General features: G+C 33.6%; 1 protein-coding gene across 1 annotated transcript; it reads left to right on the forward strand.

Moving 5' to 3' along the window:
• Positions 1–245: 245 nt before the first annotated feature.
• LOC144351903 (glutathione synthetase-like) lies at positions 246–24,172 on the forward strand. The gene is made up of 11 exons (XM_085495674.1): positions 246–303; positions 16,345–16,632; positions 17,194–17,272; positions 17,485–17,639; positions 17,724–17,840; positions 19,021–19,182; positions 19,384–19,453; positions 19,749–19,952; positions 20,521–20,599; positions 23,179–23,368; positions 23,542–24,172. Exons 2-11 carry the CDS (start codon positions 16,361–16,363, stop codon positions 23,669–23,671), a joined length of 1,458 nt encoding a protein of 485 aa, XP_085351800.1. The 5' UTR covers positions 246–303; positions 16,345–16,360; the 3' UTR covers positions 23,672–24,172.
• Positions 24,173–25,919: the final 1,747 nt, after the last annotated feature.

Genomic DNA, 25,919 nt, shown 5'->3' on the forward strand with positions numbered 1-25,919 from the left:
CTAGATCTAAAAATTTCAAAAATATTCTAACTATCCCGTAAAAATACGAATCGCGAAGTGAACCTGTTATCAATGACTTGTCAAAGATGTTTATGTTTTCCATTATATAATCGGACGGTTCGTTGAAAATCATTTTTGAAAATAATAATAAAAACAATGTTTAGACCTGACAAGTGGGATTAAGCATTTGAGCTAAAGCTGGTGCGACAGTTTCTATATATGAAACGCTGGTTTTCATACAATGCAAAACGCTAGTATTCGAACACTGCAATTCGTAGTTGTTGAAACCACGGAGCATAAACCGTAAGTATATACTAGGTGTAAAATGTACTTGTGGTTATTTTATAATTTGTTTATTTTGACCCCCCGATTTAATCGTCATTTTGTAAGCTTGTGCTATATGCTAGCCATGTTTTAATTTATTTTTTTGCAATTATGATGATATTTCGAATGTTTTTTCCCAAATATTTCTCTCTGAATCATCTAAACACTAAATATACGTTAAGCAAACTTCAATATCGACAATTTGTTCTAAATCATAAATTGCGTCTTTACCTCATAATAAAACCGATCTCTATCCACCTGTGTGAACCACAACAGCGCCATAGCCAGCTGGTGTACCAGTGATAACAAAATAAATGCGCAAAAATCACCAAAATTCACTATAATGCAGCCATCTTGAATACGGCTTGCTTGCATTCTGAAAAATGTAACAGCAAACATCACATTTGTGAACGATACACATATCATAATTATTCAATTTTTGTGATCATGTAGTTCTATTTAACAATGCAATGTCATCAAACTAGAAAGGTAAAACAACAAAGTCGCCGGTAATCCGACTTTGGGGGAAAGGTTCAGGCTGTAATTTAATTTTCTAGCAATCAACGGGAATTAGACTATCCCGTAGAAAATTGTAAATGGTAGTTGTGGCAGTAAACATGTTCTATAACTTCATTGATTGTAAAAGAAGACTCGCCTGCATGTCTAGCGAGAATAATTTACTGTCAACTTGAAGGTAACCGTGAAACCACTAAGCATATTGAATTCATACAATTTGACCGATACTATATTGAAATTCCAACAAATGGAAATCGATAGCTGCCTCAAACTGAACTGTGAGATTAAGAATGTGAGCTAAAGCTGGAAATGTACAAAATATTATTGAATTGCTGGTACTTTAATTTGAAATGGGTGAACCATTAGTATATACTGAGTTTTTAGATATAACATTTAATTATTGACAGTATGAACTAAATTTAATTTAACTAAATTTAATCTCGTCTTACCCATGTAGCTTAAAATGACCTATGTTTTAATTGTTGGTTTGCATTTATGGTAATATATCATTGTTGTTTTTTCAATTACATTTTCGCTTTCTTTCCAAACCATTAATCATTTAAAAATCTGAACACACATAAAGCAATCGTCAATACTGGTAATTTGTTCAAAACCATGTACTGCATTTTTCTCTCATCATATTACCGAACACAAGCTAAATAAAGTCATTTGTGTAATACCTGTAACGTCATGAATCATGACAAAATTCGTAATTCCTGTAACCCTACGACCCTGGGTCATAGGTGCTAGATCTAAAAATTTCAAAAATATTCTAACTATCCCGTAAAAATACGAATCGCGAAGTGAACCTGTTATCAATGACTTGTCAAAGATGTTTATGTATAAGCGTGTGCTATATGCCAGCCATGTTTTAATTTATTTTTTTGAAATTATGATGATATGTCGAGTGTTTTTCCCAAATATTTCTCTCTAAATCATCTAAACACTAACTATACGTTAAGCAAACTTCAATATCGACAATTTGTTCTAAATCATAAATTGCATCTTTCCCTCATAATAAAACCGATCTCTACCAAACTGTGTGAACCACAAAAGAGCCATAGCCAGCTGGTGTACCAGTGATAACAAAATAAATGCAAAAAAATCACCAAACTTCACTATAATGCAGCCATCTTGAATATGGCTGGCAAAATTTGTACGCACTCTGAAAAAGGAGAATTTCAAGGAATGAGGCATCGTCTCAAATTTATTATTTTTGCTATTACCACATCAGTAGCAGCATTTATGAGTGTGAAAGAGTTAGCGCCGTACATCAAATGTATTTTAGTATCGTTGACCGCAGTGTGACATCGCGGTCATCGCCGTGGCGTCGTAATTCAACGGTACGCAAATGGCAAATGACATGATACGATAAATCCGCAGTTCACACGAAGGCTATTGCTGCTATAAGCATGGAGGTAAAATGATATAAGCATGAATCAATGCCGCATCACTTCGTAACACGTCACTTATTAACTGCGTTATTAGTTTTGTCGTTACGAGATGCCTATGTAGCTTAGGTCCATGCTCTATAGAGGCAAACCTGATTGGACCGTTACACGCATCGATGTTCACGGAGATTAGTGTTATCAGCTTGTAAATAAACTACCGGTTTCTGTGAACATAGGCTATGCAAGTGATTAACAACACTCATTAGCATAGCCACACTTCCAATTCACACTTGCCCGGGTCAGTGAATTGGGCCTTTATATCGGCGTGGGTCAGTTTCGCATCAAAATTAAAAAATACAATCAAATTTGAACTTGAACAGCAATGAAAAAACAAAACTAAAATAAAACAAGACAAATTTAGCAGCATCCACATTTCAGATTCTTTTTATATTCAATTTTATTATAAAAATAGGAAAAAAACATTAGTCTGCATATTTTAAGAAATGTTGTCTCCATATTGCATTGGTGAACAATGACAATCTCTTTGTTTCACTATAAAAACATTTCGCTAAAATACAATATAATTAGACAAATTCAAATTTATCTGGTAAATAATAATTGCAATAATAACTTTATGATTTTGATTATGAATATGTCCCGCCGAGAGATTTCATATGGGTCGAAGCCATTTTGAATTGCATATGTCACGACAAACTTCAAATTATTGAAATATTTGGAAAGAATTATTCAGAAAACTGTCAACACAGGCAACTGCATAATCCATTGACTGTCGTTCTACTCGAGAAATGGATGTCTATGTAGGTGCACAAACGATACAAAAAGAACAGTATCTATTTAATACAAAATGTCTAATTATTTATTCTTGTATACACTTGAATGAATCACCAAAATACGTGATTGCATATGGTCAAAATTCGACAATCTAGTAATATTTCGAGTGCCCGTGGCGGCGACTGGCCACCATTCGGCCATTGTCTGCAGTAGCCTGGCAGCAGCCACATACCCTAAGAATCCAAATCTTATGTATAAATTACAACTTTTACAATGCATTCCATGTACATTCCCGTTTAATGTTGTGTATGAGTAGATTCGATACGATGCTGAATTAGAAATTATCTAAAATTAACAGCATTGATATTTTGAGTTCCTACTGTATTGGAGTGCTCCTGCACTAAAAGCGTTTTGTTACTGTCAAAAACTAGAATAACTACCCGCGTAATGTCAACAGTTCTAGCGCCTGACCTGGAGATATCGACGTACCTCTTGGCATCATCCAGCAAAGTAAAGGTTATTGCATGGAGATGAAAAGGCTACCAGGACAATGATAGTTCAATATTGTCAGTAATATCGACACTTACAACATGTGTTACTTAACTATTTTAAATAAAATAATTTAGAAAACATACTAACTTCAATAATATGTTTGTTGTGTTCAAAAATACTACTTTCCGAAAACATTGTGGCCTGAAATTTCAACCTTTCATTACCTATATCAGCAAACATTTCAGTTTCATTATTAATTGCATAAGCTGCAAAATAATAATTGATTTTTCAGTGATTCTGCTAACAACATCTCAACATATCGCATTTGTACTTTGTACACACTGAATAACAATTCAAAGCTTTTGCACTAGTAAATAAACACACACAAAAAAACACAGACATTAGTGAAACTTGAAGAACAGTTCTAGACAAATGGGCAGATATGATGTTTTTATTATTGCATTTTTATATTTTTAATTATTGCATGGAAAGCATAAGGGATAGGATATTTATCGATACTAACGACAATATCAAAAGTACGTTTTCCTAAGAATAAAATGCAACATTGTGTGTATTTAAAATACGAATATATACGAATTACCTAAGTTCGATGATATGGCAACCAATACGATCACGTGACACTGATTACATTCCCGTACTGACATGATTTTTAGGAATCGTAGTTGCTTCATTGATAAATCATTAACCCCGAAAATTTATTGCAGACTAGTGGTCATGTGTTTGGTATATGTAAAATATATGAATGCTTATCTAAAACGCAAATATATTTGATGATTCATGATGGTAAACTGTCGATGATAGGTTAATAAACAAAATAACAGCAGGACAAGAAGTACCGAATATAGACAAACTGTACATCGATAAATTGAAATTGACATTTATAAAAGAATCTAGAAACCATTTACAGCCAAAGTAAAGGTTAGTGTGAAAACACAAGGCATATTAAATTTAGCCGATACTATTTTGAAATTCCAAAATATGGAAGTCGATAGTTGCCTCAAATTGAGCTGTGTGAGATTAAAAAAATTGAGCTAAAGCTGGGAATGTACACACTATTATTGAATTGCTGATACGTGACATGTCACTATACTTTGAAATGGGTGAACCATAAGTATATACTGAGTTTTTAGATCTATAATAGCCTTAAACTGACATGTGAGATTAAGGTCTTGAGCTACAACTGGAAATATATTTGAAATGAAATGTCCTTGATATGTTACTGCATTTGGAAATGGATGGTGCCAGAACCTTAAGTATGTACTTAGTTTCAAGATATAACATTTAATTATTGACAGTGGGAACTACTTAATTGATGTTATTTTATCAGTTTAAATTTATTCGCGTACTTCTAAATTGATGGGTTGAAGTTACACTGGGCAAAATCGTTGGTATACGGCGGGTACATTAGCGTATTCGCACGCGTATATTCCCGATATTCGTAGATATACGTTGGTCGGCGCATACGTACATTCAATGTATGTACGGGGAATACGCAACGTATATTCACACATTCGGAACATACTGATACGTAAATATACACAGCAGTATATTTACGCAGACCGGAAGTATACAGTGCGCACATTAACGTACACCTACGAAAGCCGAGAGGGGCCTTCCTACTTCACAGTTCCAACTTCCGAGTTCCGACTTCTAACTTCATAGTTCCGTCTTCTAACTTCCGAGTTCCAACTTCTAACTTCCAAGTTATTATTGTTGCAAACCGCAGGAGCAAAAAGTACCGTCATCTGTAGTAATGAAACTTCATAGTAGTTTCTATCATCTGTGCACAGAATTGTTTTGCATTATCATTGGCATTGTCTAACCATATTTATATTGTCTTTGCATTTGAATATATTCTACCTTGGAAAAAGTGACCTGATACTATTCTTCCCATGGACCCTTCATTGTGATCTACCTTAGTTAAGAAAAGTCCACTGATTATGATCTATCTGGGGACAAGTCGCTTGATTATATGCCCGGGTTATATTCTACTTTGTGACACGTTCCCTTGTAATTCCTTTATTCTTACCCAAACAGATTAATCATCAGTCTCACCTATACTTGACGGACACTGACATTCACTTATTTTTTTCGGACATGAGGTATGGAGAAAGTGCAAGGAACGTTGGTTCCACTAAATGACATTAATTATCATTTTTTTAGGTTCGATAGATATATTATTTATCATGAAATTGGCTTTCACTTTATTATGTTTCATATTTTCCCCGAAATCTCAGATTTTATGCTTTAACTTATATATTTATGTATATATATATCAAGACTCCTATATTTACACATTTTTATATTTCCGACTTCAAAGTTCTTACTTCTGACTTCCAATTTCCGACTTCTTACTTCCGACTTCTTACTTCCAAATTCTTACTTCCAATTTCTAAATTCTCACTTCCAATTTCCGACTTCTCAATTCCGACTTCACATTTCCACTTTTCACTTCTGAATTCGAACTTGAGAGTTCTCTCTTCAGACTTCAGATTTGCCACTCCGTGCTTCTCATTGCAGGCCTCTAGGAATATATCAATGCATTATAAAAAATAAAAGTAATTTTAGCGCTGATCTCACCCCATAACCTGTATGCAAAACAATTCTGTGCACAAATGATAGACTACTATGTAGTTTCATCACTACAGATGACGGTACTTTTTGCTCCTGCGGTTTCAAACAATAATAACTCGGAAGTTAGAAGTCGGAACTCGGAAGTTAGAAGTCGGAACTCGGAAGTTAGAAGTCGGAACTCGGAAGTTAGAAGTCGGAACTCGGAAGTTGGAACTGTGAAGTAGGAAGGCCCCTCTCGGCTTTCGTATACACCTAATGCAGAACAATGCTGTCTAACGTATTCCTACGTATACGTAGTATATACGGACACGTGATAAACCACTGCACAGAGTTTATACTGACGCAGATCGACGTATACGTAGCGTATACGGTCACGCAATAAACCAGTGCACACAATTAACATCGGCGTAGATCTACGTATATTTTGCGTATACTCGGCATATTTAAAGCGCATGCTATTGGCTGATTTTCCAGGAACATTTGCATACAGGTCACATATTTTAGGTCATGCTTCATTTCCGGTTAATCATTCACGTCGTAATTTGGTTCTTGGGCGCCGCACGTGCTTGTAATTTTTCTAGGTACTAGTATTTTGTTTATAAATAAAGTATCGATAGTATTACTCGTGTTTGCTACCGCAACACATTTATTTATAAACACAATACAACAACCTAGCAATATCACGAGCTCCTGTTACAATCATATACATGTAAAGATAAAGAAATGGCTATTGCCACACCCATGGCCATCCCAGTGATCAGACGTTTTTTATGAACACAGGACCAGCATCTTCCTCGACATACATAAATAAATCATATGGGGTTTTAATTTCATTTTAATTGAAGGTGAAAAATAAGTTCATTTCAACTGGTTTAAATTTAGTGGACTTCTTTAACAGAAATAACGAAATTCAACAATTAATGCATTTATAGTCAAGTAATTTATAAATCCAATGAAACAAAAGAAATAAAATTCCAGTTATAAGCTAAAAATATTGAAAGGGTTTCACGAAATGGCAATCACGTGGGGTTTGACAGGTACATGGTGGTCCTACTTATTTCTGGAGCATCCTTGCCACTCGGTTGTCTTAATCCAAAATCAAGTCGTTCAGTGCCATGACCTGAATGTCGGAGACCTCACAATGAACATTCCTTTCCGATCTTCTTCGCCGTCTTCCTCATCTGACATCATAAGGTCCACAACTTTCGTCACCATCTCCCACATCTCTTGTTCTTCCTCTTTAACCTCTTTTCCCGACATTCCGTCAGCTGCAATGATAGAAATGTTATTTATAACTAACACTATATTTATTATTACTGCTATTTTAACAAGCTTGAATAAAACGAATTCAAAATTATAAAAACTATAAATTAACACTTACTCATCTCCTCCTTGGTTCTTTATTTGTGTTTTCCAAGCTGTATAAAAACACTCTCGTCTTTCTCTGTCATTTTCTGGTAACAGTACCTAAAATAGAATATGTAACAGTTTAATTGAGATTTGTCAAGCAAATTTGAATAGGAAGAGGTGTTGTATTATAATGTTTGGTGACCTGGACAGTTTTTACTCAATATATTACCGACTCAACAGTGGGCAATGAGATTCAAACCTACCTCTCGCTCGAAATGAAAACGTGCTAATCATTGTAATAATAACTTATGTATTTTATATTTAAAATTATAGGGGTGAAACATTTGTTAAGAAAACACAAGCCAATCACCAAGAATAAAAAATGCACGCGAGCTGTAGCTGGAACAAACGTTGACACATTCAAGAAAAAATAAAAAAAATATAAATAAGACAGCGTGAAAAAAATAAATAATTGCAATGGTCATATCCCGTGATTTCAAATGTTTGCCTCAAATATTATGCCACATAAAACTGTTGTTAAAATGCAAGTTGGTATGAAGTATTAGTGCTATATGACTACATCCACCCACACTTGCTTACAGGAAGTCAGAAGAAGACAAAAGATTTTTTCGTTAGTGTTGGGAAACGTTGGTCAGCGTGGGGGGGGGGGGGACACAGGTGTTAATCCGAAAATTCATTGTCTGTTCTTGTTTGTGATTGGTTCAGGCAACGTTTCGAGGATCGCGTCATAGCTCCTTCGTTGGTAGTGGGAGCGTGTAAATGGCGAGAGCCGGGTTACCACGAAAGTTGGGTTACCGCTATCGCCATGTATACACTACCATATTTTATTTAATAAAAAAATAAAACAAGAGACTGTATGCCAGTCTAACGCCCACTTTACACTAGCCTGTATCGGTTAATTGCTGAACAGCCAGAGCCCTTTGTCAATTTGAGTAGAGCCCTTTGAAAACAATGAAGGATCAGACAAAAGCATGGAACAACGGACATCATATGGCATAACCAGGCCAACATGAATTACTAGTAATTTGGGTGAAGAGGTCAATTAATTAGATTGGACATCAATTTTCGACTTTCGCATACTTACGTTTTTTCTGACACATAAAATAAAATTGCGTATATAGGGATTTACAGGCTGTAATCAAAATCGATCCACTGAATACAAGTTATAATAGTTACAATGAAATGGTATGAACTAAGTGTGAAAAATTGAATAGTGACTTTTATATGCGTGTTTGAAATGACACAGCTAGACACGCTACATCGACTGAAAGTTAAACACAACTTACACAAATACTGCAGGGTAAATCCGGACACGCTGATTTTCAGAACATTCCTAAAATGGTTGATATCATTCTCTTGTGGTGACTTGGTGTCGGTTTTTAAAATAGCACGCTTTTTTCTGTCTGTTTTGATGTGTCCGCCATGACTTACTTGCGCAAACGATTTACTGTTGTAACTAAAGATCGCATAATGTTGGTGATCCGAGATGCTTGAAGACTGTGTTCGAGATCTATCAAAACTTCCGAATAAACTTTGACTTGGTAAAGATGAGATGGGGATTGAGATCAGCCTGAACGCTGAACGTCAGACAATCGACAACTACGATGGAAATGGGACATCTTGTTCCTGGATTAATGCAACAATTACGTAACTGATTTCAAAAGGGCTCATCACTTCAGTCACGTTAGCATATAGCATTTTGTTAGTAGGGGTGTGCGATTGCGAAATTCGACATTTCACAGTTTCATCATGTTCGATTATTATTTTATTTCCACCAGTAATATAGATATTTGTTATTTTACTATTCTGTACGTACTAAAAACATAGTGTTTGATTTGTTAGTGACGACGGTTCCAACTCAGCCCATAATGATAACGTCCAACCAGTGTATTGCGCCCTCATTATTTTGGACAGTGTTCTACGGACGCCTGTTCGCGCAAAGAGTTGTGGGACACTTTACCACAAAGATGAAATGAATATATATATATACCCGAACGAGAGACTGCACCATTGGAGTATCTCTCACGTATACCATAGACTATGGAAAACGAAAAATTTCTAGTAAAATGTATTTAGGAATTCAAATGATAGTAAGAGACAAACATTTATTTAAATTTATAAATGAAACCTGATAACAAAATACAAGTTTACAGACAGATTCGGAAAAGGATCGTCGTGACCCAAGTATAAACAGGCTTCTAAACAATATGAATTATTTCTTTGCAATTCTCGCTGCAGTAAACAGTAGATGTATGTGGCTATGAATATCACTGCAGTTATTCAATGTTGTATTTATGACAATAATTAAAGTTAAAATTAAGATTTTGTTGAATAAAGGTACAAAAAACATGAACCGGTAAACCGTTGCGCTGCTAAGCACGAATAATTAACTGATGTCAATCGATGTCACGTGATGTGAATGCACTAAAACATGAATCGTCAGTCTAGTTTTCACAAACATTTACACAGTTCCTAATATGTTGCCAAGTACCACATAGCAGGTTCAACCATAGACTGTTTATGGTTCAACGAAGACAATGAGAATTGTGTTCGCAAATCTGAAACGTCACTGCAAAGAGTACTAGCCAGAAATATCCATAGTTGTTTGAAATGAAAATGCGATGTTTAGCGTTGTTCACTTTATGTGTTCCGAGTGTATGTGGTGATATCACAGTCACTATACTAGTAGAGTGACTGTGGTGATATAGATCGTATTCTGAAAATAACGCAGCGTACGATGGTAAATGGAATAGAAATGAAACTCCGTAATCAAACGATCTCTAGAAATGGCGATGACAGCAAATTCGACCAATTTTGTTACATGTGTCTCAGTGAGAATTCATTTCACCTTCTTGGTATGGACTTTGTGGCTATTCTTACCAAAATGACGATCGGCCAACATTCACGTGTATGAGACCACAAGCCGGCCCCGAGAAACACGCACACGACCCGAATGGAAAGTATTTTAACACTCGCCAAAATATTCACACCTGTATTGTTCGCATTCATTCAGGCTTGCGAATGATATTGCAATTAATCAACGTATACTCTATTCCCTGTCTTGTGTTCGAATTCACAAGTGTATAGTGAGACAAATGAAGACGTCACGTTAATATCAAAGCGATGGTACACTTCAGTCAGGAAATGTTTTTTTTTTTTTTTTTTAGAAATTAGTAACAACCGTTTCTAAATTGTACCTGTACATAGCCATTTCTCAATTGCATGTACTCGGCAAAACAGGAGACGTTTTTAGAACGATTCAAGACGCCATGCGTGTCGACAGTTCCGGTAATTGTTATTATAAGTACTGGCGGCCGCGATCCCAAATAAAACCGGACAATTCCACGCGCACAGTATTCTCCACGTATGCGTAAATATACAGACTTCGTAAAACAACTTTAATTGTACTACGAGAATGCATGTAAAATACGTACGTATACGCTGCATGCCACCCAATGCGGGCATGTGTGAAAGAAACCATAAACATACGTAGCGCATATGTACGTATATTCCACGATTTGTATACGTAATCCTATCTGCGTATACTAAACGTATACCGCGAATATACACAAAATGTATATCTGCGTATACAATCGTATATCAACGATTTTGCCCAGTGTTATGGTACTATATGGAGTGATAGTTTCCCAATAAAGCAAAAGCTATTTACTGTCACACTATATTATTTAATCAATAATACTAAATAGACAAAGTGGCAAAGTTCTTGTGTTATTATCTCCGTAGTTATATTGAACAATATCTCAACTGTTACGTCACAAATCCTGAAAAAAATGCGTGTTTCCGGTAACACGAAGTCTTTGGGTGAAAAGGTGAAAAGTCTAAAAAAAATTCCGGATATTCAAATAATCCCGTAAAAGCATATGATTCCCACAAGGTTTACTAACGTGAAGCTGTTAACTTTGAATTGATAAAGAAACTAATACAAACTATGTTGAGAATTGACACGTGGGAATATACATTTGAGCTGAAGCTGGTGTAAATATCTTCTATACTTGAAACGCTGGTACTTGTTGTCACTGCATTTACGACAAGGAGCACAAACCGAAAGTATATGCTGCGTTTTAAAATTATTCACAGTTGGAACTACTAAAATTGTATCAGTTACTTTACGTTAACACTCAATTGATTGCGTCTTTCCTTTATAACAAAACCAATCCCCTCCGCCTGTGTGAACCAAGTCAGAAATATTGAGCTGCTGTACAAGTGATAACAAAATAAATGCAACAAATTTACCGATATTTACTGTATGGGATAGACATCTGTAATATGGGAAATTTATCAATGCCAGTCGAACTTTCGAATATATTTGATTATTCTAAAATAAAGACATTATGGTAAACCGTCAGTATGGGTGAAAAACAAATTATTAGCGAGACAAAAAGTGACGAATATGGTCAAATTATAGGCATATTGAACACATACAATTGACCCAAACCATAATGAAATGGTCTATAGTCAGCCTAAAACTGACCTGTGAGAAACTTGGTACATACTGAATAGTAATTAAGCATTATAGCTATAGCTAGTTCTTGATGATATGTTACTGCGATTTGAAAATTTAAGTCAGAACCTAAGTACGTACGTTGTTTCAGAATTTAACATATAATTATTGACTGAAGGAATGACATAATTGATGTTATTTTATCAGTTTGAATTACCATTGTGCTTGAAACAACCATAGTTCTAAATTGATGGTTTCATCTATGATGATATTTCGAGTATTGTTTCCCAATTAAATGAAAAATGTCACAGATATATATTATTTAATCAATTATTTCTAAATATCAACGTGGTAAAGTTCTTGTGTAATATCTCTGTAATTTTATTGAACGATACTCAAAAAATAAAACAAGTCAATGCGTGTTGCCGGTAACCCGATGACTTTTTGTCATAGATGCTAGCTCTAAAACTAAAAATGTTACGGATATGCAAATTACGAACAATTACGAAGCCCGAAGACCGGAATGGTAATTATTTTTAAATATAACAAAAACAATTGTTTTTAATTGACACTTGCATTTTTATATGCTGAGAACTTAGAACAAAGCTGGTCTTTCTTTTATAAGCGTGTGCTTGAAACTAATGTTTTGCAATTGTAATGAGTTTTTTTCCCCAGTTATTTCTCTATAATTCATCTAAGCACTAAACATACGTGAAACAATCTTCAATATCGACAATTTGTTCTAAATCATATATTGCATTTTTCCGTCATAATAAAACGGATCCCCACCCACATACCAGTGATGCCTAAATAAATGCGATAAATGTACCGATAATTATTGAATGGGGCAGCCATTTTGAAAATAAAGATAGACAATATGAGAAACGAGTTTTAAAGTTTATCACAAATCGGAGGAAAATGCCAAATTTAAATCCGATCCAATCCAACAGCTCTTGAAATTTTACCGTATTCGAAGTTTAGGATAATTTGTTTATTTACTGCAAAATGGCACACGTGATGCGAACATCACAGTTGTAAGTCAGTGAACAATAAACATAATTTTATTATTTTACTTTCCCAACATAGAAAAAAATTGTGTTTGTATGTTACTGTAGTTCGAATGTACACTGGTCAAATATATTGTCACCAATATGTAGGTTCTAAAATTATTTCTCGCATTTAACGGGAATTTGGCATTCCCGTAGTTAATTGGCAAACATACCTCATCAACATAACATAACTTTAAAATGGCGGTCGTGGCAGTAAACGTGTTTACAGTGGCTTTCTGTGGATGTTCATTCTCACCACTTAACAGCGCAACTGGAGACTATAATTTAGAATTATCCTTCGTTTTCAGCCTATGTACCATATGCTATCACTGGTTAGCTTTACAAAATACAAATTACACTGCAATGAACGCCATTTTCCCTGTCTACCAGAACTTATATGCTCACAGTATAGCTGCGATGCTTCTGTTATTGTATAATTGCTGTATTATAGGTGGGTGGTTAGAACAGAAACAGATCAGAATTGAACAAAAAGTTATACTATAGAGTAATGAAACATTACAATTGACATACCTAGAATTGAATGTGATGCACTTGTATCTTCAACCCCTCACACAATCTTCTTTAAATACAATTTTCAGCTTGTAATTCACATCTAGCCTTTAAATAATAATAACATGAATTCCCTGAAACATTAAATTATGCCTCACAATATATCGCAGTGATAAAGCTAACAATAGATGTTGACACTATCATACTCCACAGGACTACGCTACAATACATAACATTAAACCATACTACACTACATAATATTTTACAACTAGAGATCATCAAGTGATAGCGCAGAGTAAAGAAACATTACAATTAACCAAATCAACAGCAGGCATGAAACTATCATGTGGGTCACATTGAATAACAATATAAAATGTATTTCCCTTTCAATTAACTCCATGAATTCATTGTGACAAACGTCTCAGCTACCCAATCAATATAAACGCCAAGACGCATCGGCAATTTAATACGTCCCCGCCACTCCAAAATACGATGTTCCAGCGCTTACATTTTCTCTAGTACGCATTTTGCTCCGATATTTCATATCTTACTTATCGTATTATTTCAATCACCTTGTTATATTTATATACATTTATATTTGTTTGTACATACTTGACAGGTTTTACCATTAATGTTTGCCCATTTCCTATCCACACAATTTGCATTGATGTAGAATTAGGATTTCTATAGGGGTATCATGTCACTCAAGCTCTCTGTTGTTGTTTTGTCTTAACAATATAACATACACACATCACGCTCACCCGGTATCATTCAATACCCCGTGTTACAATAATTCGTGCACCAATGCATCAAATTGCCAGAAACATTAAAAACGACAGGCTGTAATTATCATTGTATATTTAACCTGTTTACCCAGTTTCAGTCAGCGCTGACATCCTGCCCAGTACTCACGTGACTCCCTTACTACAAACAAATCTATTATTTTGATAGCCATCTGTTGTATTTATATTTATACATTCACCTGTTAATATCTGTCGATTTCCTACATGTACATTTTGCTTTTATGCAGTATTAGTATTTTTATAGAGGTACGCTGCCAGTCAAGTTATTGTATTTTTTGTACTGGCTTATCACTGCAAAAATGAACTATTCACACATAACGTATATCATATCGACAGTTTCATTTTGCACCGTTATACCATATGTCCATCTGTATAAATATGAATGTTCTAACCTTACTTTCAATACACCGTAACTCACTATACAAAATACATATTTGAGCGAAAAAGAAGTCTGTCAGCGTTTCCCTGATTTGATAAAATAAGTGTTTCCGATTTTCGAATATATACAATACATAGTAGTAATACGAGTTATGTAATGAAATTTTTCCAAAATTTAAATGTATTAATTTAATATATTAAATCCACTGCATACCACGTGACATATGACCTCGCGTCGAAACATTAGTTTACATTTTTACAGTATATTTATTTGATGTGGAATTGAAACAAGCAAGGCATGAATAAGGTAAATTCAGGAAGTGCCCGTATGGAAGTAGGCATACGAATATGGCAACAGGTCGACACTATACAAATTTTGATCCCATCAGCGGCTGACTTGCAAATCTTAGAGTACCGAAGAGCTCATTGTCAACCAAGGAAAGCAGTATGAAGTTAATTTAAAACAAGTTGTAATCCACTGTTTGAATGAGGACCTGGATAATAAATAATTTAATGTAGTACATTGGTGTGATAGCGACTCAACGATCGCACATTTGGTTCACACGTCGTCACTCTATTGTTTAGAATCAATAACTTGCATGTTTAGGGTGGAGATTATAAACATATATTACAGGAATGTTATAAATATATTGTTTACTTATTGTATTTAGTAGTGGTAACTTTGCAAGGCTTTAACCGTGAAACACATTCCTGGTAATCACGTGTTCGTGCCAACGACTGCAGCGATTGGCTGGTCAAATGGTTACTCTGCCACGCCTTTCACTTTAAATATAAGTGTCAATATAACATTTTGTAAGAGACGATTACCTCAGCTGAATGCTTGTGTAAATAATGCTGGACTACATGTAATGAACTTATGTGTATTCATTTGGGTCGAATCTCTACGTGTAAGCGACACCAGCCAAGCGAGACGAAGTTCCCCGATTATCGAACACAATGCCAGTGTTCATAACACGATTGTGAAGTTGGTGGTTAAGTTTTAATGTTGACAGTCTTTTACTTATTAGTTATTACACACGTATGCACGTGTTTGTGTGTGCCATTGATATTCAACAGTAGATCAAAGAACATGCCAGTCTCTTAAGCAAATCAAAAACATTTCAATGAGGTAATTTAAAATGCTATAAAACAGCCCATCCGTTTAGAAATTATTACACTCACATAACAATACTTTTAACGAAAATGAAGATTCAACATAAAATTAATAATTTGTTTGGCATTGTAATCACTAATTTATTTGATGAATAAAACTTTGTTGTCCTTGTCTGTGTTCTGGTTTGATTTGTTAAATACCTTTATCAATTTGATTATATCACCATTGTTTATAGTATTTGTATGACTTTTTGTCTTGTATTTTGTTATACAATAAAAGACCATAGTGATTGGTACAACTAGGTTTTCTCGTGTTAATTCAGATATCAAACCAATTTCTTGTTCGTGATTTATTTGGCTAACAATCAAAGCGATTTGTTAAACCGTTCGTATGTTTGCATGCAAGACAGATCATATGACCTGGTTTGGTACGAAAAATGGATATTCGCCACAACTCGGCAAAAACTGTATTTATTGAAAATCACATTTTTATTTCATTTTAAATTAGTATTGTAAGGGAATCCTACATAATTTCACTCACATTACAGATAACAAAGTTAGACAATGGAGGCATGTATCTCACTGCCATTGGAAAAACCACTTCTAGATGAAATAGTGGTTCGGAGTAAAGACTTTGCTAATATGCATGGGATAGTAATGAGAAGACCAGAGACACCTACCTCATCAGATGTTGTATGTTTCACACCTCATACGTTAGTGCCATCTCCTGTGCCAAAGAAATTGTTTTATCAATCCTTGGCTATTCAGAATGACTTCAATCTGTTGATTCATGCTATGAGTCATGATTATGAATTTCTAAAGTCTGTATTAAAAAGGTAAATTATTGTTAAACGTATTTAAGGATTAATGTTGGATGCAGGAAGAGTTTGAAATATTGCTAGGTTATTTCGCGTAACTAGTCAATAAGAAAGACAAAATATGGAACCTGAAATAGTTTTATTTTTTTGACTACCAAATTAAGGTTTTGTTATACTCCAGATTTATTTCTAAATACACATATAGTATAATAAATGTTTTACATAACTGGCATGAATACAATTACATTTAAGGCCAACTACCAACATTTATCCACATCTCAGTATACTTGATATAAAATGAATTGACAATGAAATATATTATAATCAGCAAATATTTTATTTTGTAATTGTTTATACATACACGAATCACAATATATACGCAATCCACCTTCACCAACCACTTCATTCAATATATAGAGGACCTCCCATGGGTGGGATGTCGGATTTATTGGGCGGATGAGGTATAGTAATTCCACTGGGTTGACCGTCAGAAACAAACATTAATTAAATATAAATCGATACATACCAGTTGCCCGAAGTACGTATTATTGATTACTTCGTTTTTTTATCAAATTATAGTTCAATTCAACAAGAGGAGTTCGTGAAAAGACACTTTGACATTTATGAAGAGGTGTACATACACAACACACCATGTCAGGTATGAGAATATTACTGTACAGAGTACACGTGCGTGTTCCCGATACTATTTTATTTTTACCAAGACATGCAAAGGTTTATGCACATCGAACATAGGATAAATCTCTAAATAAAGCCGTCGCTTATAACAGACAGTTTCAGCGTACAGTCAAATAAGTACCAATGCTACACGAATAACACCCAAACATTGATATTATCCCCTTTCTTTTACAGCCAATAATATTAGGTATGTTACGAAGTGACTATGTGCTGGACTGTGATGATCTGGAGAATATCTCAAACAATAACATTAAAATAAAACAAGTCAAACTGTTCGTCACGTCCGCTTCTATGGCTGGACTCGGAACCCAATGTACTCGTCTTCACCGGTTAGTATATTTCCAATACCATTTAAAAAACTCTTCTAAATAGAATAATCAGTTGAACTATTTTACCGATTAAATTATTTGCAGGTTTAATCTAGAAAATCTCGGAAAACAAGATATTGCAGCCAATTTGCCAGAATGTAAAGCGGTGGAAAATATGGCCAAAGTATTTGCTGAAGCTTGGAGAATGTATGGCAATAAAAAGTAAGTTGTGGCTCAAATACATTTAAATTAGACATGGTTCTCCGTTATGATGTGCAAATTGAGGTATCATTAGGAAATATTATGCTACTTTAACTGGGTTTGTACTGTTTTTGTCTCGAATTGAATTCTATAATTGAATAATCTAACACTTAAGGTAAATATGCAGTTTACCTGACAGGTATTTTAATTAGTTAATTAGGAAACCAAGATGACCTCCCTTGTCCACAAAACTATATATTTTCGGAAAGCTCATTGTATGAATTTTAACATTTTTTTAAAGTATTTGTTTTTGAACACTGTAGTTTGAAATATGCACAAAAATGTGATATTTTGGTCAAAAGTGATTTAAAAAAATTAGCTTCTAAACCATGCTTCAGTTTCCTGCCAAAATTGGTTTACGGGTACATATTTTTACTATGAAGAAAGTGCCGTATTAAACTGTCTACCACTTGTCAATTTTGCAGGGCAGCAGCTCAAATTTCACTACTTCAAGTTTGTGAATAAATTAACATCTAGGCTAGTTGTTTGTACGATTGTTGTAACACTATTCAACCAGAAACAATGCCCCGACGGCGTTTTGAAGATAAACACAATGTCAATTTTTTGTGAAAATTTCTAAACAAAAGGTCAAAGCGTCTAGGAGCTTGCTAAGCATTCAAAAGAGAGAATGTTTGCACCTGTTATCTATATTATTAAATCGTCTTTTGAGTATGTTCTACTATTCAAAATTCTACAAAATGTTAACAGTCTATAGCCAAGACTGTTTGGATAATAAAAAGCAAAAAAAAAAAAAAAAAAAAAAAAAAAACGAACCTGCATCTCTACCTTTTACATAGCATTCTTCCATGCCTGGGGGAATGAATACATGTATTGGTTAATACTGTGTACGTTTTGCTGATCATATACTCAAATTATGTTGAAAATGTCAGGAAAGTTTTGGTGTCATTTGTTTATACTTGTATTGTGTCGTGCCTAATACTGTCATAGCAAGGTTGTGTAGACCTTTTTCCCCAATGTCTTTTCGATCAATGTGTTTGACTTTCTTTCATTGACCCCTTGTTGTTGGTCAGTCCACAGATTGTTTTCAGTCGTGCTCTTTTTGTATAGTTTGTTTGTGTATTGTGTAAGTGTAGCGTTTTGTGCAAGTTATCATTTATGTATTTGTATTAATTTCCTGCAGGGCTGCCATTATGTTAATCATTAGACACAATTCTACTACTGTCACCGATCAAAGATGGTTGGAATATGAAATAAGACATCTTGATAAATCTATCCCGATTATAAGAAGAGGATTTAAAGACATCATTGAAAGAGCCAAACTAGTGGACAATAAACTTATCATGTGAATGTTATTATATACATCTGGGTGTTTCAGTGTCTACATGATGTTGACAAAATATGTTCACATTAAGTATTTATCCAGTGAAAATGAATATAATGACCACATCATAACTCGTAACGTTCAAAAATGTTAATATTGAATTTACAAAATTTTGAAAACATTATTAATTATGTTATTTGTTTGATTGTTTTAATTCAACAGAGACGATTATGAAATAGGAATTGTGTATTATAGGACTGGGTATTTAATTGAACATTACCCAACAGATAAGGTGGGTGGTGATAAACTTGTACATTTAATTTTTTCCCGAGCTTTTATTTCAGAATTTAGATTGCAATTTGTGTATCTTGGTAGCACGTATTATATTTCAAATGTATTAATGTTCATATTTCATATCCGTCACATGTTTTATTGTGTGCGATAGATGTGTTGATTATTACATTAGCGTATTCAAATATTGACGGATGATTAATTTAAATAAACGTTGCTATGCTGCTGAAGGCAAAACATTCGATGCTAATAAAGTATTAGAAAATTTAATAGTGACATGACTTTTTGTATTCTAGGAATGGGAAGCACGTCTTATGATTGAGAAATCTCTTGCTATCAAATGCCCATCTATCGGTTATCGCTTGGCGTGTATCACTGTGCTAAAACAAGAAATCTTCAGAAGTGGTTCAATTGAAAGGTTGCAAAAATATTTCCCAGATGGAGAAGATGCAATAAATCGAATTCGAGACCTATTTCCCGGACTTTATACACTTGATATGGTAAGACCAACATAACATTATTACCAAAACATCTATTCTCATCAAGTGAATCAACTCTTTGGTAAAACTATTCGTGTTAATCTATATATCAATCAACGAAAAGCAAAATTAGACTAAATCGTTGTCACAATATTTTCTGCCCCTCCCGATGAATAAAGTTCACTTCTATCACCTAAGACACAAGATATGGCCAGAAAAATACCAGTATTACTGTGTCAGCTATTCCACCCAACGAATGCATTTATCGAACCATATTCTTCACGATATTTACTTTATAAAACGATGGAAATGAAACGCTACAACGCTATCCTCTATTTCCATACAATGAATAAATTATAAAACCATTTACTAGACTTTTACACTTGATATGATAAAAGGAAAGGAATAGCGCCTCTTATTTCCCTGTGACAATATAAATACTATCAGATGCCAAATGTATAACTAAAATACACATAACATGTGAACACAAAAATAATGAATATTAATTAATATGACACATTATGTATATTTTCTTGATATTTTGTGAAATTGTCCTGAACTGTGGTTATTTAATTTGATTTTATTACAGGATAGTGAGGGGTCTAAAAATGTTCAAAAAGCTCTGCAAAACCCGAACAAATACGTGTTAAAATCAAGAAAACTTGAAGGTAACTCTAAAAATAATTTACTTTAATATAATTATTTATATTTAAAAACCATGTGACATTATTCCACCAATTATAGTTGGTACATTTATTTATTTATTTCACCAGAATGACCATTATAACAGAACTTATAAACAAAATACAATAGTAGTAATTCCGGCGTGGACCATGGAAATAGTCCTCATGGACTAGTCCAGTCCATGGCCCAGACTGTCAAGTTGAAATTTACAATTTACTAGTAAAGGAAAGGAAAATTACTATTTACATAACGAAAATTAAAATGTAATCTTTATGATTTAGATATAAATATGACTAAAATATTATGTGTAATAATAATATAAACGAACTACTGGTACAACGAATTTATATGCAGAAGAAAAGAAAAAAAAATGCAGAGAAATGGGAGGTAATCGAGGAATTTAACAAAGCAAATAATGTTTCATTTCATATTTAAACGTGTTTCTGTTGTTGATGTTTTTGAGGGAGTCTGGAAGTGAATTCCAGTGTTTTACTGCAGCAAATTTGAAATTATGTTGTGAAACTGTAAGTTGAGCAGCAGGAATTGACAAATTACCGCTAGACACTGAACTTGTGTGATAGCAATGTGAGTAATCATTAACATACTTATTTAGGCTATGTGCATATTTGTTGTGCTTAAGGTCGAAGATAAATAGGCAGGTTTGTAATTTACAAAGTTTGTGAATATAAAGTATGCGTAATTGGATAAAAAGAGAAGCAGAATGTGCATTAAAGTGCGAGAAGGTGATAAGGGGCACAACTTTTTTTGTAAGAGCAGAACTGGTTCAAGAAGTGTTGGGTATGTGTTTCCCCAGATTTCAATACAGTACATTAAGTGTGGGAGAATAAGTGTGTTGTAAAGTAGGATGAGAATCGATCTGGGAACATAGTGACGAATGCGAGATATAATGCCCACTTTGGGACTAATGGTTTTCACATTTTTTTTCAATATGAGAATTCCAATTTAAGCATTGGGTCAATGGTTACTCCCAGATAAGTGGCTTCAGACACGCCCTCTATCAACGTATCATTGATAGCGAGCAGTCCCTCCGCTTTTACTTTTCTTTGCGGGGTTTTCAGGATCATATAGTTTGTGTTTTCTACATTAATTGGTAATTTATTAGCATTGCACCACTGTCCAACATTTTCAAAATCATTATTAATATTAGAAAGATCAATAGAGTTAGTTTGTAGGAATTTAAATAAATTTGTGTCATCCGCAAAGAGGCGGAAATTAAAAGCATCAGTAGAGTGGTTAATATCATTTTTGTAGAGAAGAAAAAGTAAAGGCCCTAATATTGATGCCTGGGGCACCCCGTATTGAATATGTCTGGATGTGGATGCAGTTCCAATGTTTACTGTTTGGTGTCTATTAGTTAGGTAGCTTTGGAACCACGAAAGCGGGAGACCCCTTATCCCATAATAAGCCAGGTTTTTAAGGAGAATATTGTGGTCAATATTATCGAATGTTTTTTTTAAGTCAATGAATACCCCAAATGTAACAAAACCGTTGTCCATGTTGGCAGTGATATCAGAAACAAGGTCAACTCGGGCAAGGGCGGTACATCGTGTGATACTTGTGCCAAATAAAAAGATGTCAACTATATTAATGACATCACCCACCTTTATATCTCTGCCAATCTTAGTCTTTACGCTGACGATACCAAACTTTATAGGTCTATTACATCTCCAACTGACGGTCACACTTTGCAAACTGATTTTAATAAGTTTGTAGAGTGGTGCAACCTTTGGAAATTATTACTCAGTTCAGAGAAGTGTAAATGTATTACCTTCACTCTTAAGACAAAAACTATTTCCAGCTATAAATACTCTTAGGAAGGTATACTCTTGCAGAAAGTTTCAATCATTAAAGACTTGGGTATCCATTTAACTTCTAAACTGTCATACAATCATCATATCAATTCTATCGTTTCTAGGGCCTTAAACGTTTTATTAAACGTTTTTGTTATAGCTTTAATGATATATCTGCAATTATTTCTTTGTATCTTGTTTATGTCAGATCTATTCTTCAATATGGCTCTGTGGTGTGGTCCTCTCATCAAAAAGAGCTATCTAACAAAATTGAAAATGTGCAATTCAAATTTGTTAAATATTTATGTAGAAAGCTACGTGTGTATTGTAGTATTTCATGTTATCCCATTTATTGCAAACTTATTAACATTCCCCTTTTATCTAACAGAAGAACTATTCTTGATCTTCCATTTTTATATAAAATTATTAATTCTTTTTATGACTGCCCTGATATTCTTGCCAATATTTACTTTTATGTTCTTAATAGGTGTCTGAGACACAAACCATTTTTTAAACCTGACTGTGGATCAGTCAATTGCAGGAAGCATTTATCACTTTTAAGTTGTATTGTTTTTTTTTCCAGTTATGTAATGTGTTTGCCCGTTGAACTGTGTATTAAATAAATAAATAAATAAATAAATAAATAAATAAATAAATAAATAAATAAATAAATAAATAAATAAATAAATAAATAAATAAATATTGTTCGACAGTTGTAATTATATGAGGAGCTCTAATATTTCATACAATAGGAGATACCTTATATGATGAGGACTTAGTATCCAAGCTGAATGAACTGGGTGAAGACAAAAGGAGAGCCGAGTACGTCTTGATAGACAGAATAAAACCGCCTGTGGTAAAGAACTATATAGTGCAAAGTGGGAAAGACGTTGAAAATCGAGAAACGGTCAGTGAAATTGGAATATTTGCTGCAATTATAAGGTAGGAAATGTGTGTTTAATAAGTTATCCATTTATTATTAAGTCAACGTTTTAACATGTTTTGTCCAAATTATGTTTTAAAATGTATTAAATTTATTATCACTGAGACCGAAACATATTATTCAACACATCCTGTACATACTTAATTTTCCTTAATTATTCATTATATTTCAGTCAAGGTGAAAATCTGCTCATTAACAGTACATGTGGTCATATCCTGAAAACAAAGACAAAATCTTATAAAGAAGGAGGTGCTAGTGTTGACAATGCATTCGAATATATTGATAGTCCATTTCTTGTGTAGTTATACACTGATATTATATTCAAAAATTCTCACTAACTGCAGGAAATTACATATAAAATATATACAAATTTTTACTAGCTTGTCCGGTGTTATTTTATGGGTTGTTATTTTATGGTTGTATTGTTAATTATATTTGAGTTGGTCTAACACTGATTTACATAATTCTAATCCATAATAGTTGCTAATTTAATGGTATAACAATATAATCAATTGCATGTCATAATAGTTACTATACGTATATCATAATGGTTACAATGTTTTTATGATATGATATAAAGATATATGTCAAAATAGTTACTGAACTTATGTAATAACAGTCAGCATTTCTATTACAAAATGTTTAATAAATCTATGACATCATATTTAAAAACGTATATCATAATAGTTACCAATTGCATGACTTAATATATAATAAATCAATAAATAATTGTTATTAAATGTATTGCACAATATGAAATGTACGTAGGTTAAAAAAGTAGGAATAAACTGTTGGTAAAACAACCTTTATTTTCATGTTTTTTTTATTTTTTACCATTATTTCCACTAAACTATTTTCAAAACTAGTAAAATGTAATGCAAACTAGGTAATGCGGTATAACCGAATGTATTGTTACGAATAGCCAGATAAGCAATATTTATACAGAATTACTGTATATCATGGCAGGTAAGCGTATGTACTAGCGTTCACAATAGTTACAATAAATGCACCTGACTGGTGAAACATCTCTGACAAGTGATAAGCAATATATAGAAAGAAATTCAACGATTCACATGTTGCAAGGCCAAAGAGACTAACCCGTTTTTGAATAGGAATGATGATTGTTCACATGTGTACTTCAACTGGCAACTCGTAGTCGATAATAAAAGTTCGGCGCCGAATTAACTAAACAACTAACTTTTGCAACTGATTATGACTGGCTAATTATTGCGTTAATAAATGTGTATATTAGCCCAGTAGCAACCCTTGAATCTCATTATGCTGGCTACAATATATGCATAATATATACATACCAAAATATAAATAAACGAACAATAACAAATAACCATGTGTACAAATTTATGTGATTTGAAAACAATCTATAATCAAGCTGATAGTTGCTTGTTTCACGCGCGCCCAATACCACATATGAAATTATATGAAAAAAACAATGTACGTGTAAGCTGTTTCATTATTGAATACTATTTTTTTTTATTTACGTTTAGATTATTATTTAGTCTACACACCTCTGACTCAATACGTAATACATTTGCGAGAAATTTTCAAATGTATCTATTATCCAGAATTCATTTTGGAGAATAATATCTGACTGTGAGATATTGGCCATGGATGTAATAGCTGTATAGCACATACACAAAGTATCAAAATAGTGTATGTTATTTAACACTAATTCATTATTCGGAGGGTTGCAATGATCATGTACTTTAACAGATCATTACAGTAAATTGTAGATGAAATCGCTTTCGTATCTTGGTATATTCGATTGTAATGCTGTCTTGATGTTAAACAGTCTGTAAAGGTAAATATAAGTTTTTCGTCTGTACTCTGGGTAATTCATTACTGTTTTTATTTTGTGTAGTGTATATATTCGAGTATTATTGCTATACTGTACACTGTGGCAAGTGCCATATCAGTTATTGGAATGCTAATTATATAGTGAATTGTTAAATGAGGTCCCTCATCGGCAACAAAATACGTTGTATTCAAAGTAATTCAGCTGTTATTTCTCGGTAAACCAAAATTTGTGTTTCTCCTTTCCATGGGGTTTCATATATCAATGGACAGTTATGTCATTTGAATCTTTCAGGTCATAGAATTTTAGCATGAAATATATTTGTAACTCTTGTTGTATTTTATAAGATATTTTTAGAATGCATAATAAATATCCTTGATTCTGCGTATTGTGACAATATGTACATTGCAAAATTTCACGATATTCAGGATGTCGTCATCTCATGAATATTGTATACCTAATGGCACGTGTGTGTTTCCCATAATAACCACCGTTGAGCAGGTTTGTACTCTGACTTTGTTACTTGACATATCGAAAGGTGTGCATTTTTTGGTCTGACCGTTAGTCGCGGTGACCTTTTATCAAAGTTAAAAGATTGGTTATCTAATTAGGTTGGAATTGGCAAGAAGAGATTAACAATTCCACGCATAAAACAACTATGTTGAGTGAACGAACAATTTTGAGTTTTATATTCACGATTGTATCTGCGTTGTGGTGATAATTTTCCGAATTACTAA

This window comes from Saccoglossus kowalevskii, chromosome 22 (assembly GCF_978046115.1).
Source record: "Saccoglossus kowalevskii chromosome 22, keSacKowa6.1, whole genome shotgun sequence".
In the NCBI taxonomy this organism is placed as follows: domain Eukaryota; kingdom Metazoa; phylum Hemichordata; class Enteropneusta; family Harrimaniidae; genus Saccoglossus; species Saccoglossus kowalevskii.